Raw genomic sequence first — 15,676 nt, 5'->3', positions numbered from 1 at the left:
AAAGCTAGTTTTAGGCATTTTATGGAACCAAATAGTCAAATTGACTGCTGAAGCCATCAGAAGTAGACATTGTAGCCTCGAACAAAACCCAATTCTACCTTTTTTATCAATCCTCTACTGCAGTTCGTAGAGGATTGATAAAAAGGTAGAACAGGCTTCTGTTCCAAGCTACAATGTCTACTTCCGATGGCTTCAACAGTCCATTTGACAATTGACCATGGATCAAAAGGAACTAATTAGTTGAGGCTGATTTTATTTGAAACTGATACCGACAGGCAGAAGACCATGGCTTAAAGTTGACTCGAACATTTTATGGACTCGAGCATCGGCTTGAATCGACTTTTTCATACAAAATCTGAGTCGACAACCAAGTCTGTGAAATCAGTCTTCTTCCTACATATTTACATCTATAACTAGTTGATAGGAATTTTTTCAATTTGTGCTAGAGTCACAAAGAGAAGCTGTGAGTCACGTTTTCAACTACACATGATTCCAAAAAAATGACAATTGAAGAATGAATCATGTCGAGTCTCAAAACTCTGATTAAACATATGTTCAGGGGCTTATTTAGAGTGTTAAAAAGGAGTTTAAGGGTTGAAACTATCGTAAATTTGGAACCGAATCTAACGAAGTCAGAGTCACGCCAATCTGGTCCAAGTTTTAGGATAAATTGAATTTTTGACAACTTGACTGGAGCATAGCTATAGAAATTGTAAATATTTTGCTATAACAGTGTTAATCTCATTTTTAACGCATATTAGGCATTTTGGGTCTGGATCCAAATTTTTGATCTATTCATCAATTTGTGCTATTCGGGGTTTAGTTGAAAATTGAGAAAAATAAAGAATTCTTTTGAAAATTTCGGTAATTTAAGTCAAAAATTGACATTTTTTAGTTAATTTCTCAACAATTTTCCAAATTTTTCGAACATTTACAATTTTTTTAATTTTCTAAAAATTTCTTAATTTTTCGAAATTTTTATATTTTTTAAATTTTTCTAATTTATTAAATTTTTTTTCAAATTTGTCGTAAATTTATTAGCTTAAAAAAATTATTTTTTAAGGTTTTTTTAAAAATCTTCAATTTTTTTTAAACTTTTAATGACTTTATACAAAATTTGTCAAAAAATTCAATCAAAAAATCTAAAACCCTTCAAAAAATCCAGTTTTTCCATCCAAATCCCACCGAAACATCCAAAAATCCCCCGAAAAAAGCTTACAGCAACAAAACAAGAACAAGAAAAAAAGCACACAAAAAAAATTATTTAGCAACCTTTTCTGTGTTGTGTACCGACAAAAAAAAGCATTGGCAATAAGAGGAACAGCACAGCACAGCACAGCACAGCACAGAAAAAGTGAAAAACTCCGCCCACAAAACAAAACAAAAACAATAACAACAACAACAACAATACAGCATAGAAATATAAAATAAAACACAAGAAATTTTTGCACTAAAACTTTTTTTTTGTCATTTTCTGAGTTTTTTGATTCCTTTTTTTTATTTAACAATCAATTCCGACAATCTTTGACATCTGCTGTGAAATGTGTGCAATGAATTTTTTTTCTTTACTTCTTCTTTTTTGTTAAGTTATTGATTTTTTTGTGAGATGAGTGCGATTTACCTGAGAATTTGGATGATTTTTTGAGGAATTAGATTTGAATTAAAATTTAAAAAATTGAATTTTTTGAAATTAATTTAGAATTTTATTAAAAAAAAATATTTTTCAATTTTTAAATTTAAAAAAGCGTTTTTTAAAAAAAATTAATTTTTAAAATTTTTTAAAATCTTTTCAAGTCCTTTAAAAAAAATTTCAAACTCTTTAAGTTTTTTACATTTTTTTCCAATTTTTCTAAACTTTTTGAACTTATTATTTTTTTTTAAATTGAATTTTTCAAAATTATTTCGGTTTTTTTCAAATTTTTTTAAATTATCCAATTTTTTCAAACTTTTCAAATTTTTTGAATTTTTTTATTTTTTTTTTAAATTTTCCTAATTTTGTTTTTTAATTTTAAAAATTTTTTGGATTTTTTTTTTTTTACAATTTTTCTAATTCTTTCAAATTTTTTAAATTTTTCCAAATTATTTTTAAATTGAACTTAAATAAATTTATTCAATTTTAAATTTATTATTTCAATGCATTTGCACCAAAAAAATCCCCAATTCCCATCATATCTACATTCACATTCTCATGCATTATTACTCAATGAATTCATATTCATTTCATCATATTTTTTTCTACATCCAAAAAACACAATTCCGTGAGATAATAAAAAATTATTTCGATATTTTTTTTTAATTCGTATCGCAAATATTTGCACTTTTTATTTAAATCAATTGTGATGATGATTTTTATGGCTCTTCACAATTTAAAAGCAAAGTAAGTCCGATTGTCAATTTTTATATTTATTTGCACTCACAAAATATAAAAAAAAATTCAATTTGCACATCAGATAGACCTGAACAATTGGTTTGAGACAAGGGATGGACAGTTGGGAATTTTAGTTTGAATTTTGGTCGGATAATTGAGATGGATGATCGAGATTGACTCTAGTCGGATAATCGAAATTGACTCTAGTCGGATAATTGAGATGAACTCTAGTCGAATGATCAAGCTGAACTCTATTCGGATAATCGAAATTGACTCTAGTCGGATAATCAGAATGAACTCTAGTCGGATAATTGAGGTAAACTCTAGTCGGATAATCGAAATTGACTCTAGTCGGATAATTGAGAATTACTCTAGTCGGATAATCAAGATGAACTCTAGTCGGATAATATAGAGGAATTCTAGTCGGAAAAGCAATTCCAAGAGTGCAGATGAGGTGGGTAGCAGAGGGTTGACCTTGGGTTAGAGTATCCCATGCCAAACCATGTACCTCAACCCCTGCAAACCCAAACAAAATTCCCATTTTCCAAAAGCTCTCAATTTTTGAGTCAGAAACTCGAATTTGTTTGCATATTTCATAATAAATCAGTTAAAATTGACTTTCCCAAATAAAATTTGATGAACATTTCATCAACAGCAGAAAGCAGCACAAAAAAAAAGTGAAAAGAGTAAATCAAATGTGGAGTGAAGGACTTGAATGAGAGTGTAATTGAATGTAAACATGATGATAGACTATTGACATGATATGGGTGATGAGTTACATCAGGAATTTATGAGTAATAATTTTTTTAAATTTTATTTTGTGTTTTTTAATAAATTTTGTTAACTTGTAAAGTTTTTTAACAAATATTTTTTGTTACTTTTTTGTGTACAAAACATGTTGTTAGTCAACAATACACAAGTTTTGCTGAATATGATGAGTTGGAATAAAATTTTAAACAAAAAAATAAATTTTTAATAAAGAAGAAAAAACAAAAAAAAATTTAAAAAATATAAAACAATTTAAAACAATTTAAAAAACTTAAAAAATTTTGAAATTTAAAAAAAAACCAAAAATTTAAGATAAATTCAAAAAAAAATTTAAAAAATTTTAAAAAAATTTGAGCAATTTGAAAAAAATTTAGAAAAATTTTAAAACTAAATTTGAAAAAATTTAAATAAATTTTAAAAGAAATTAATTTTAAAAATTTAAAAAAGATTTCAAAAAATTCAAAACAATATTGAAAAAATTTACAAAAATTAAAAAAAAATTTTAAAAAAATTTAAAAATTTTAAACTTTAGAGCTTTTTTTTAAAATATTAAAATTTTTTTAACATTTCTTTTAGAACATTTAACATTTAAATTTTTAATAAAAATTTTTATTCTTAATATGTAAAATCCAAATTTTTTTTCTGACCTTCTTCATCACCAACAATCTCCAACACATATCAAACTCAATACATAAGACGCAATTCCAACACTCTTGCCATTAAAGCCCATCTCTACATTCATCGCTCATAAATTCCCACAAATAAACATTCTAAGAATAAGCAAAAGAAAACAAAAGAAAAAAGAAAGAAAAATTTTGAAAATGTTTATTTTTTGCATTATTTATTTGTCAAACATTGAAAAAAGTAAAGGAAAATAAAACAAAAAAAGTCATAAAAACGAGTCGGAATATGTGAAGAAATTGACATTTTGATATAAACAAGTTTGAAGATTTTGAACTCAATTTTGAGTCTTGACTAGAGGTTGGGTTGAGTGTCTGACTAGGGTTTGTTTCGATTATCCGACTAGAGTTTGCCTTGATTATCCGACTAGATATGTCTCGTTAATTCGACTAAATTTGTCCCAATTATCCAAATCTCTTTGACTCATTTAACCGACCAGATCCACCTCGATTATCCGACTAACCTAACCTAATTTATCCGACTAAAATTCCCTACTTTTTCCCTTCAAATCTTCCCATTGAAATCCCTAAAAAAACCATTTTTTTGTGTTGTTTTCCTATGCAAATATAAACCACACATGGAAGAAGCAAAAGAGAAGAGATTCAATAAGAAAAATAATTCAAAATTCTTTTTGTGAGAAAACAAAGAAGTAAAGAAGGCACATACAAGAATATATATCCAAAATATGTATATCCAACATTTATTATTTTCTTAAGCAAATATAAAATAAACACAAAAGAAGTTTTTCGTTTTTGCCGTCGTTGAATCAAATTTCAAAGTCAAAAATCAAATAGGAAAGGTTCGATGTGGAAGGGGTGTGATCACCCAGCTCGACCCTTCCCCGCTCCTCTCAACACTCAGCTCGACCCTTCCCCGCTCCTCTCAACACTCAGCTCGACCTTTCTCCGCTCCTCTCAACACCGAGCTCGACCCTTCCCCGCTCCTTCCAACACCCAGCTCGACCCTTCCCCGCTCCTCTCAACACCCAGCTCGACCCTTCCCCGCTCCTCCCAACACCCAGCTCGACCCTTCTTCGCTCCTCCCAACACCCAGCTCGACCCTTCCCCGCTCCTCTCAACACCCAGCTCGACCCTTCCCCTCTCCTCCCAAAATCTCGCTCAATCCTTCCTCGCTCCTCTCAACACCCAGCTCGACTCTACCTTGCTCCTCTCAACACCCTGCTATACCCTGCCACACCCCTGCCACATGCAAAACAACACTCGACGTAGCTCAAAAATCAAAGGCAATATGCAAAATTTCTCATCGCGCGGGAAATCACAAAATCCACAAAAAATACAAACAAATTTCCGCTGCCTCCTTAACTCCCGCCACATACCCTCTGTTCTGCTCATCTTTACCGGGGAAGAGATCAAAAACAAAACACATCTTTTTATTTTATTGGACTTTACTAATAGCGGCAATTAAAATTGGAATTTCACATGCCAAAATATCTAAAGAGAAATTTGTGATGTAAATAAGAAGTAAATTCCTCATTTATCTGCATGCGATATCCGCTGGATAATCACCTTGGATAGTCACTGGTTTATCTTGATTCTCGATTTGGGCGAGTGTGGCTGTTTTGGGATGAAAATGGAGATGATGGGGGAGATTTGGGGATTTTGAGGTAAGGAATGAATTTTTTGAGGTTAGGTTTGGCGAAATTTTTGAAATTTTTGAGGTTAGGTTTGGGAAAATTCTGGAATTTTTTGAGGTTAGGTTTGGCGAAATTATGGAATTTTTTGAGGTTAGGTTTAGGAAAATTCTGGATTTTTTGAGGTTAGGTTTGGGAAAATTCTGGAATTTTTTGAGGTTAGATTTGGCGAGATTCTAGAATTTTTTCAGGTTAGGTTTGGGAAAATTCTGGAATTTTTTGAGGTTAGGTTTGGCGAAATTCTGGAATTTTTTGAGGTTAGGTTTGGCAAAATTCTGGAATTTTTTGAGGTTAGGTTTGGGAAAATTCTGGATTTTTTGAGGTTAGGTTTGTAATTTTTGAGGTTAGGTTTGGAATTTTTGAGGTTAGGTTTGAAATTTTTGAGGTTAGGTTGGGTAAAATTCTGAATTTTTGAGGTTAGATCTGGAATTTTTGAGGTTAGGTTTGGAATTTTTAAGGTAATGTATAGAATTTTTGAGGTTAGGTTTCTAATTTTTAAGGTTAGGTTTGGAAAAATTTTGAATTTTTGAGGTTAGATTTAAAATTTTTGAGGTTAGGTTTGGAATTTTTGAGGTTAGATTAGCAAAAAATTGCCATTTTTGAGGTTATGTTCACCTCTTCCCCATCAGTCTCCCTACTATCTCACACACCCCACTCCACACTCCCCAGCCACTCCACAAAAACAGACCAACAGAGAAGAAAAACAACAAAGAAAAATCGAAAAAGAGCGAAATATTTTTTTGATTTCCTGTTAATTATCGAAATGAGTTTGTTTATTGATTCGATTTTCCGAAATACACACACAAATTGCTTCCCCCCACCTCCTTCCTTGATTTTTTTTTGTTTATACGCACGCAATGATGATTTTCGTTTACGAATCTTTGCATTCCATCCGACTATGTTTATCTATTTACCTATAAATTTTGTTATAGTAGTTTGTTTGTGTTATTATTGTCTGTTTTATTGGAAATTGGTGGGATGGGATGGGACTGGCTACTCGGATGATGGGGAAATTGAATTCTGAATTTTGAGGTTAGAATTTGAAATTTTGAGGTTAGAATTTGAATTTTGAGGTTAAACTTCCAAATTTTCAGGTTAGAATTTGAATTTTGAGGTTAGAATTTGAAATTTTGAGGTTATAGTCTGAATTTTGAGGTTAAAATTTGGAATTTTGAGGTTAAAATTTGGAATTTTGAGGTTTTAATTTGAAATTTTTAGCAATTTTGAGGTTAGAATTCAAAGTTTTGAGGTTATAATTCCATTTTTTGGCAATTTCATCTCCAAATTCTCCAACCCCACATCTCCCTCCTCCCTAACCTCCAATATCATATGATGATAGCACATAATAACCAAAAGACAAGCAATAAACATAATTTTTTCCCATCATTTTATGCCACTTTATTTATTTCCTTACTCTGTATTCCTTTACACACATTTTATATTTGCAATATTAATGCTACTGATGCTGTTGCCATGAACAGCACAGTCAATGTTATTCGATTTCTACGCATTTTATACATGTTTGTTATTGCTTTTATGGAATGGGAAAGAAATGGAAAAGAAAAAAAACATAAACAAAATCGACACACAACAGAACATGGACATGTGTTTGCTGTACAAGTTCTCTTTTTTTTTGTGCTGATTTCATCGAAAAATTGAATTGAATTGGAATTTAGAAGATTGTGGTGATCAAGACAATATGTTGATGTACTCGGACTTGGTGTATGGACTGGATGAGATGACTGGGAGAGTTCGGAGGGTTGGGATTATGGACGGGAGCTGTCATGTTGCCAGATTTTGGACTGATTAAACAAATTTTGGTATCAAGGAATGTGCTTGCTTGGTTTGGCACTTATATTGCATACTATGACCTAGACCAGAGTTGGAGGTGCCTTCAATGGAGTTCGGACTCTTAATCTACCAGGGATAACCAACTCTAACTTACCCTTGTAGGCATGGTAGGCTATTCTAGGGTACCTAACTTAACCCTGCTCCAGCATTAAGGTATCTAGGATAGAGAGGGCAACCTAGGACAGCCCAGCTTACCCGAGTAGGGTAGGATAACCTGCGTAGATCAAGAACCAGCTCCAATCATATTTGTGCAATACCAGACTCAATTAGAGGCGCCTTTTTGGACTTTTGGAGTCCGGATTCCCAACGTCTTACCCCAAAAACCCCTCAAAATGCCTCACTTCCCTTCAAGCCCCCTAAAACCCCATCTTAATTCCTCTATATTCCAATACAAACTTATTATATTATTTCCAATATAAATAAAATGTGCAAAACATCTTTATATAATATTTCTGCTGACTCAAGTTGTTCTGTGCTGTGGCAATTTCTTATTATTCCTTCGTGTAATTATCGTTATTGTGGTTAATGAAATTGCGGGTGGCAAAATGAATACGACGAGTGGGAGAGAAACAAACAAGACCGAGAAGAGAATATTGGGATAATAAATGGAAATCAAGTTATGAATATTGAATATTGTGTTTATTGCTTGTTTTTTTTTGTGGTTCATTCCATTAATGCCTGCATTTTAATTGTTTGTTTTTTGATGATGTTGTGGATTGTTCTTTTGGTGCTTGATGGTCTGACTTGCTGGAATTGGATTTTTTTGATTGGATTTTTGAGATTTGAGGGGCAAAATAGAGATTGGATGGGAACTTCCAGGTGGGAAAGGGGTCAGCTATGAACAGAGCTTGAAGATGATCAGGCAAACTTCCAGGTGGAAATAGGTTGACCATGAACAGAGCTTGAAGATGATCAAGACGAACTTCCAGGTGAGAAGGGGTTAGCCATGAACAGAGCTTGAAGATGATTAGGCAAACTTCCAGGTGGGAAAGGGTCAGCCATTAACAGAGCTTGAAGATGATAAACCAAACTTCCAGGTGGAAATGGGTTGACCATGAACAGAGCTTGAAGATGATCAGGCAAACTTCCAGGTGGGAAGGGGTCAGTCATGAAAAGAGCTTGATAATGATTAAGCAAACTTCCAGGTGGGAAAGGGTTAGTCATGAACAGAGCTTGAAGATGATCAGACAAACTTCCAGGTGTGAAGGGGTCAGCACCAATTTTCTATGATTTTTTGAGTCAATTTACCTTAATTTCCATTCTAAATTTCACAAAAATCATCAATTTTCCACCATCAAATTCCAAATTTCCTCTTATTTTCCATTCAAATATTGACTATACCCCATCCTCCCCCCTCCCCTACTCTCAAATCCTCATCAATTTACAACAAAGTAATTCAAAAGTTTTTCAGTCTTTTTTTTTCTCAAACTATAATAAAAATTTTCATTTACGAAAAGGAAATTAACAAGAAAAGCGTAAAAGAAAATTGTTGGAAAAAATCGAAAAATCAATTTCCAATTAACAATTAAAAAGTAAACAAAAATCTTCAATCAAAATGGGAACAATCTCCGGTCGCCTTCGTACTTTTTTTTCTAATTGATTGTGAATTAAAATTATTTTTTGGGATGGAATTAAGGATGGAGGGGAGATGGGGAGATGGGGAAATGGGGAGGTGGGGAGATGGGAAGATGGGGAGATGGGGAAATGGGGGAGATGGGGAGATGGGGAAATGGGGAGGTGGGGAGATACGGGAGATGGGGAGATGGAATTGGTGGTGTGGAGTGAGGTGGATTGGTGTCTAAAATTAAGGAAAATTTTGGAAAATTTGTCAATTTTCTTTAAATTCGGCAATTTTAATGATAATCCATGACATCCTTAAGATGGAACTTCAAGTTGGCATAGACTAGGGTAAAACCCCTTACCCCAGCTCCCCATCTAACTCTAATACAGTGGTGGGTAATCTAAATTGTGCCAAAGCCCACCAAAGAGCTAAACCATGACCAAAACCGAACACAACATGCGATTTATGACATTTTCCAGAAACTTCCAGGTGTAAATGGGTATGTCGCTATTCTCAAGTTGCTCTCCACAGCTCTAGTAACGATGTTTTGTACCATTCGGGTTTGCTTTTTCGTCAAAATTGAGCTACTTAACCTCAAAAATCTTCAATTTTCCTTCAGTAACTTCTCAAATTACCCAAAATGACTGAGAATCCATCAAAAATTCAGTTTTAAACTCACAAAAATCACAAAAATCTCAAAAATCGTCCAAATTTCCCTCTAAATTATTCCGCATCACCAGGAGGCAACAAACAATGTAAGTCCTCAAAGCAGCATCGACATGTGTGTCTATTTAATGTTAATTCTGAATTATATATCTAGAAAAAAATTGATCATTAAATGTAGGCGGACAGGAAGGAGAAAAAAAAAGATTTTTTTTCTAATTGTTATTTTCTCAATTTATTTTTAAAATCAACAAAACATCAAAAAAAATAAAAGAAAAATTGAAAAATTTATTTTGAAGAATAAGAAAATAAAATAAAGGAAGTTGGAAAGGCTAGGGAAGTGGGAATAGAGCGCATTTTTCTGGGAATTTGGAAAAGTTTGCATCTTTTGAAGCAAAAAAATTGCATCTTTTGAAGCAATAAGTTTGCATCTTTTGAAGCAGAAAGTTTGCATCTTTTGAACCAATAAGTTTGCATCTTTTGAAGCAATAAATTTGCATCTTTTCAAGCAATAAGTTTGCATCTTTTGAAGCAATAAGTTTGCATTTTTTAAAGCAGAAGTTTGCGTCTTTTGAAGCAATAAATTTGCTTCCCTTTTGCATCTCTGAAACAAATGTTTGCATCTTTGATGCGAAAGTCTGCATCTTTGATGCAAAAATCTGCATCTTTGATGCGAAAGTCTGCATCTTTGATGCAAAAGTTTTGCATCTCTGAATAAATTCTCAAATTGACCCAAAATGCATCAAAATTCGATCAATTTATTTCACTAAAAATTGAGTCCAAAATAGCAAGCACAAAAAAAAGAAGCAAAGATTCAACAGGATAGACAAGAGTGAAGACAGCAGGCAGTTTGTTTATTGCATCATTTCCAACTATTTCACTCCACCCGTCTGCTAAATATTCAAACATTATTTTCACTGTCGATAATTTTCATTTTTATGAAGAAATAAATAAAAACCTGCGAAAAACAAATTTTTAAATAAATAAATTTCAAATATCGATTTACAAATGTTTTATTTCTCATTTTTTTTAAAACTATCATAAATAAAATTTTTTAATTTTTTTCACTTTTTTATTGAAAGAAAAACAAAAAAGATTTTTTTTTCAGCATTTTACTTCCTGTTTTAAAATAGAAATAATGAAAAAGTTTTTCTTTTTTTTAATGCAATTTTGTAAATGTGAAATTGAAATTTAGAGAATATTAAATTGTTCGGATGTTCGTTGACTTCCGATGGAATTAATGCTTTGTAAAGTTTTTCTTTTGTCGTTTTAAATTGTTTGTTTAAATTTCTGAAATAATAAAAAGATTTGAAAAAATTGAAATTTTCAAAAAAATTTAAAAAAATAGGAAATCTGAAAATTTTTAAAAATTTAAAAATTGAAATTTTTAAAAATTTAAAATTGAAATTAAAAATATAAAAAAATTAAAAATTTAAATTGAATTAAAAATTTTAAAAATTAAAATTTTTAAAATTTGAAAAATTTTGATAATTAAAAGTTTAAAAATTTGAAAATTAAAAACTTTAAAAAATTTGAAAAATTGAAGTTTTAAAATTTTTAAAAATTTAAAAAGTTTGAATATTTTTAAAAATTGAAATATTTAAAAAAAATTAAAAAATTAAAAAATTTTTAAAAAATTTTAAAATTGCAATATTTTTTTTAATTAAAATATTTTAAAAATTGAAATTTAAAGAATTTTAAATAAAAATTTTAATTTTTTTTAAATCAAAAAATTTAAATTTTTAAAAATCAAAAATTTCAAATTTTTAAAAATTCAAAATTAAAAATTTTAAAAATTCAAAATTTAAAAACTTAAATTTAAAAAATTAAAAAATTTTAAGTTTTTTTAATTTAAAAATTGAAATTTTTAAACTTTTTTTTAACAATTTTAAAAACCAATTAAATTTTAGTTTTGAAATTCTATCAAATTTGTCAATAAATTCCCCATATCTAACCCCAAAACCCTCTTTCCATTCTCATTACAGGAATCAACCCAACACAATTCCACAAATTTATTAAACTCATCGTCATTCCATAACGACTTAAATAATAACAGTAATGAATTTTACGAAAATGTCGATAACGAGAGTGAGCATGGAATTGTTAATCTATCAAATCAGCACAATGAACAAGCTATGAACGGAATTGACTGTAAAAATCAAATTAAAAAGGTGAGTTTTGATTTTCAATTTCTAGTTCCTTTGGGATTAAGGCATGAATATTGGCATTAGACATGATATTCACGGTACTAAGTATCAAAAGGAGCTTTAACCAATTCAAACCTAACCTAAAAATCAATTTAAAGCTGAAAATCCACGCAATTGAAATATTCAAAATCAGCCACAAGCACCATTAACAAAATAATCATGAACATCCTTCACAAAACTCAAATAAACCCACTCACATCTTCTTTGGGAGGGGTCTGTTCACTTGTTACGTAATGCTCATATGGAAGGAGGGATGAGGGAGAACAAAGGGAAGTGTAGAGGAACGAAGACGAACGAAGATAGACGAAAAATAGACGAATATTGACGAAACTTGACGAAGACATTCGAAGCCTGACGAAGACAGACACGAAGACAGACACGAAGACAGACACGAAGACAGACACAAAGACAGACACGAAAACAGACACGAAGACAGACACGAAGACAGACACGAAGACAGACACGAAGACAGACACGAAGACAGACACGAAGACAGACACGAAGACGAACGAAGACTAACGAAGACTAACGAAGACTAACGAAGACTAACGAAGACTAACGAAGACTAACGAAGACTAACGAAGACTAACGAAGACTAACGAAGACTAACGAAGACTAACGAAGACTAACGAAGACTAACGAAGACTAACGAAGACTAACGAAGACTAACGAAGACTAACGATGACACACGAAGACTACGGAAGCCTAACGAAGACTACCGAAGACAAACGAAGAGGATCTAAGAGCCTCAAAAATTGTTACACAGGAGAAGAAAAGCAGTAGCTCAAAAACTCAATATTTCCAAGTTACATAACAAATGAACAGTCCCCCATTAAACCATCATTAATAAAATTTATTCCAACACAAAAACAGTACTTAATGCCTCGCGGCTATCAAATTAAAGCTCACAACTTTTTTTTTTTTGTAAATTTTTGATAGCGCCACTCAAAAAAAATCTTTTTTTTCATCCCTACGCAGAATTTCTAAACATCCAAAAAAAAAAAGATAGAAATTTTAAAGCAATAAACGAAGACTTTAGCGGTTAAACGTTGTGGAAAATTAAGAAATCAAAATTGCTGTGAGGCATCGAATCCGAGGGGTTGGGATGGTACAAAAAAAAAAATAAGAAAGTTTTTATGACTTTTATTTATTTTTATCCTGATCTAAATATATCATTGCTGCCTTTATAGGCACTACTTACTGTTAAATACAGTCACACACAATTTTTTTTTTTTGAAAATTATTTTCTGGGTAAATGAACTTGACTTTATTTCCGAAAATGAATTAGATTTGCGGTTTATGAATGGAAAAATATGATGAAAAAAATCGATAAAAATTGCCTTTAAGAAATGAATCATGAATTGGGTATGATGGATGCGATGATGAATTTTTGTGTGAGTTAGATGCGACCTTGTGGAGAGTTTGGGTATTTAAGGTGAATTTTTGGGGGTTTTTGAATTATTTTTGAATTTGATTGCTGAATTCAGAGTTGGTAAGAAATTGGAAGTTAGTATTTGAGTAAAAACGCCTCTAAAGTGAGGTCAGCTCTGATTTAAGCAATCAATACTCTTGAAATACGTTTGATCATGAGCTTTGGTTGAATTGTCTTCAATCTATGAACGTGGAACTGATCAAAACTGTTTTTAAGTCGTCAAAATTAAGCATAAATGAGTGAAAATGATGGAAAACTGATCAAAAATGTTCAAAAATTGATCAAATCATGATAAAAAGTTATCAGAAATGAAGAAATAAGCGAAGTTGGTAGGAAAGGTAGCTGAAGTTTTGTTTCTTTTCCTAACATATAATAGACATAATCTCCTAAATTAGCTGATTCATGAGGATTCTCAATCAATACGTTGTCTGTTCGGATTTGCCTTTGTATCGAACTCCAAATTGGGATTGACTTGAAAAATACAAAACAAATTGAACAGATTTACTCCTAAATCACTATTTTCCCCCCTTGACTCTTCAATACGACCATGAATGACTCTGATTTGGTGTAGAATTTGGTCCATTTCTGAAACCATTCCAGAGCATAGCTTGACGTAGAAAGTGATGAAAGAATGGAAGTTAAACGTGCAAATAGACAATTTGTACAAATCAAGCCACAAGTTCATATAGAAAGCCTTTTGCTGTATCCTAAGCTCTATATATGGACATGGTTGCAGTAATAGTAATAAGTAATATCATCCCACTAAGCATCGTCTGCCTGGTGTCAGATTTCAGATCATTTAACCGTCTTGTGATATTTGGGATAATTTTAACCAAGTTAACAGCTTCATGCGACACCTATGTGGAAGTTATGGATCACATTTGATCTGTATAACCAGCGAAATAAGAAAGGAAGTTAGTATTGACCAATATCAACTCCCCGAACCTCCCTCATTTGACTATATAAATACAAATTCAATCCCAAACTTCCCATTATCACATCCATCTGGACATTACACAAACAACAAGATGAAAATCAATCGAGACATGAGCATTTCCCTTCCCCAAAAATATTTTCCATGTATGTAATCTAAAAAACAATTAAAATCATCACTTATCCCATTCAAAAGTTAAAATAAACAACAGAAAAATATGTGAGAATTTTTTGTCTTCCTTTTTATACTTTTTTTTTGCCACATTTTGTTTACCTTTTTCCGACTCGTAGGAATTAAAATAAATTTATTGCTTTTGTTGAAATTTAAATAAAATATTTTGAAAAAAATAAAAATTGAAAATTTGAAAAGGAAAAAGTAAATTTTTCGTAAAAATAATTTTCAACTTCCTTCTGAATCTTATTTGGATATATTGAATTCGGTCTGGTTCTTATTTGTTTTACGGAAGAGATGTGTAATGGATTGTCCATCCTTTTTCATGTATGTTTTAAGTTTTTTTTTGAGTATTTTTGAGTTTTTGAGTTTTTGTATTTTTTGAGGTGTGTGTTGATGATTTTTGGGATATGGATTGGGATTGTGAGGTGGAATTGAGGTTGTGGAGGCTTTGGAGGACAGGATTGGCTTGATTTTGGGTGTTTAGACTCCAAAATTCTCAAAATTGCTTCCACAGGACTTCAGACTCCAATATAGACACACTCAACTCAAATAACCATCAAAAATAGACCTAATGAACCTAATAATCCAAAAAATAAGCAACTTTCACCCTTTTCTAAATTAAATTCAATGACAAGTCACCTTAAAGTGCTTAACATTCTCCAAAAAAAGAATTTAATCAACTAAGCAACAATAATTTATTTACATTTATTCCTTAAAAAGTAAGAGTATCAAAAGGATTAGAAAATTTTCTAGAAAAATATGCAAATTTATCTCATTTAAATTGAAAAACATTTTTTAGTGTAAAACTATAAAGTCTGGTATTAAAAAGTCAGTTCCGAAAAGTAAAATTTATTGCCTTTTAAAAAAGTAAAAATCTTCTTTTTATGGCAATTTTAAAATTGAATACTTTTAAGTAAATTAATGATAAAAAATTAAATTTGAATTTATTTTAGTCATTCTTAGTTAGTTCGATGTGATGCATTGGTTCCTACATTGTCTTGCATGAATTGTCCTTCAGAATGGTCCTTAAGAGCCAAGGCTGATTCTATTTTCATCCAGCCCATACAATCTTTCATTTGATTCATGTTCCTAATATTCCCTTGGAATTTGATGTGATTATCCTATTCAGCCTTATTAGGAAAATAACATAAAAAATTCCAAAATTCTACCTAAATTTCAAGAATCATAAAATCAGCTTCTAATTCCTCCATATTTCCAACAAACAAAATTTCAAGATTTTACATCCCATAATTGCCTCCAATTTCCCATAAAAATTAAAGAAAATTAAACTTTACGACTTCCAATTCAAAGAAACATTTTCATCTGTTCCTCAACTTTTCCACCTTTTTTACCGAGATTTCAGTTCCTTTTTTATCCATAATCACC

General features: G+C 31.1%; 1 protein-coding gene across 7 annotated transcripts in view; it reads left to right on the top strand.

The window, feature by feature from the left end:
* Window positions 1–15,676, top strand: part of FoxP (forkhead box P) — a 142,871-nt gene that overhangs the window by 67,771 nt on the left and 59,424 nt on the right. For 6 of the 7 annotated variants that reach the window (XM_070638852.1, XM_070638842.1, XM_070638834.1 and 3 more), the window contains exon 2: window positions 11,529–11,714. In XM_070638852.1, the coding sequence (XP_070494953.1) occupies window positions 11,529–11,714 (186 nt within the window). Of the gene's footprint in view, window positions 1–8,212; window positions 8,249–11,528; window positions 11,715–15,676 lie in introns of those variants that run through there. The other variant, XM_070638827.1, reaches the window with a different exon arrangement.

Source organism: Chironomus tepperi, unplaced genomic scaffold (assembly GCF_022539635.2).
Source record: "Chironomus tepperi strain 1889 unplaced genomic scaffold, CSIRO-AGI_Ctep_v1 contig_13, whole genome shotgun sequence".
NCBI classification, from domain to species: Eukaryota; Metazoa; Arthropoda; class Insecta; order Diptera; family Chironomidae; genus Chironomus; species Chironomus tepperi.
This window is presented reverse-complemented; position numbering and strand designations above follow the sequence as displayed.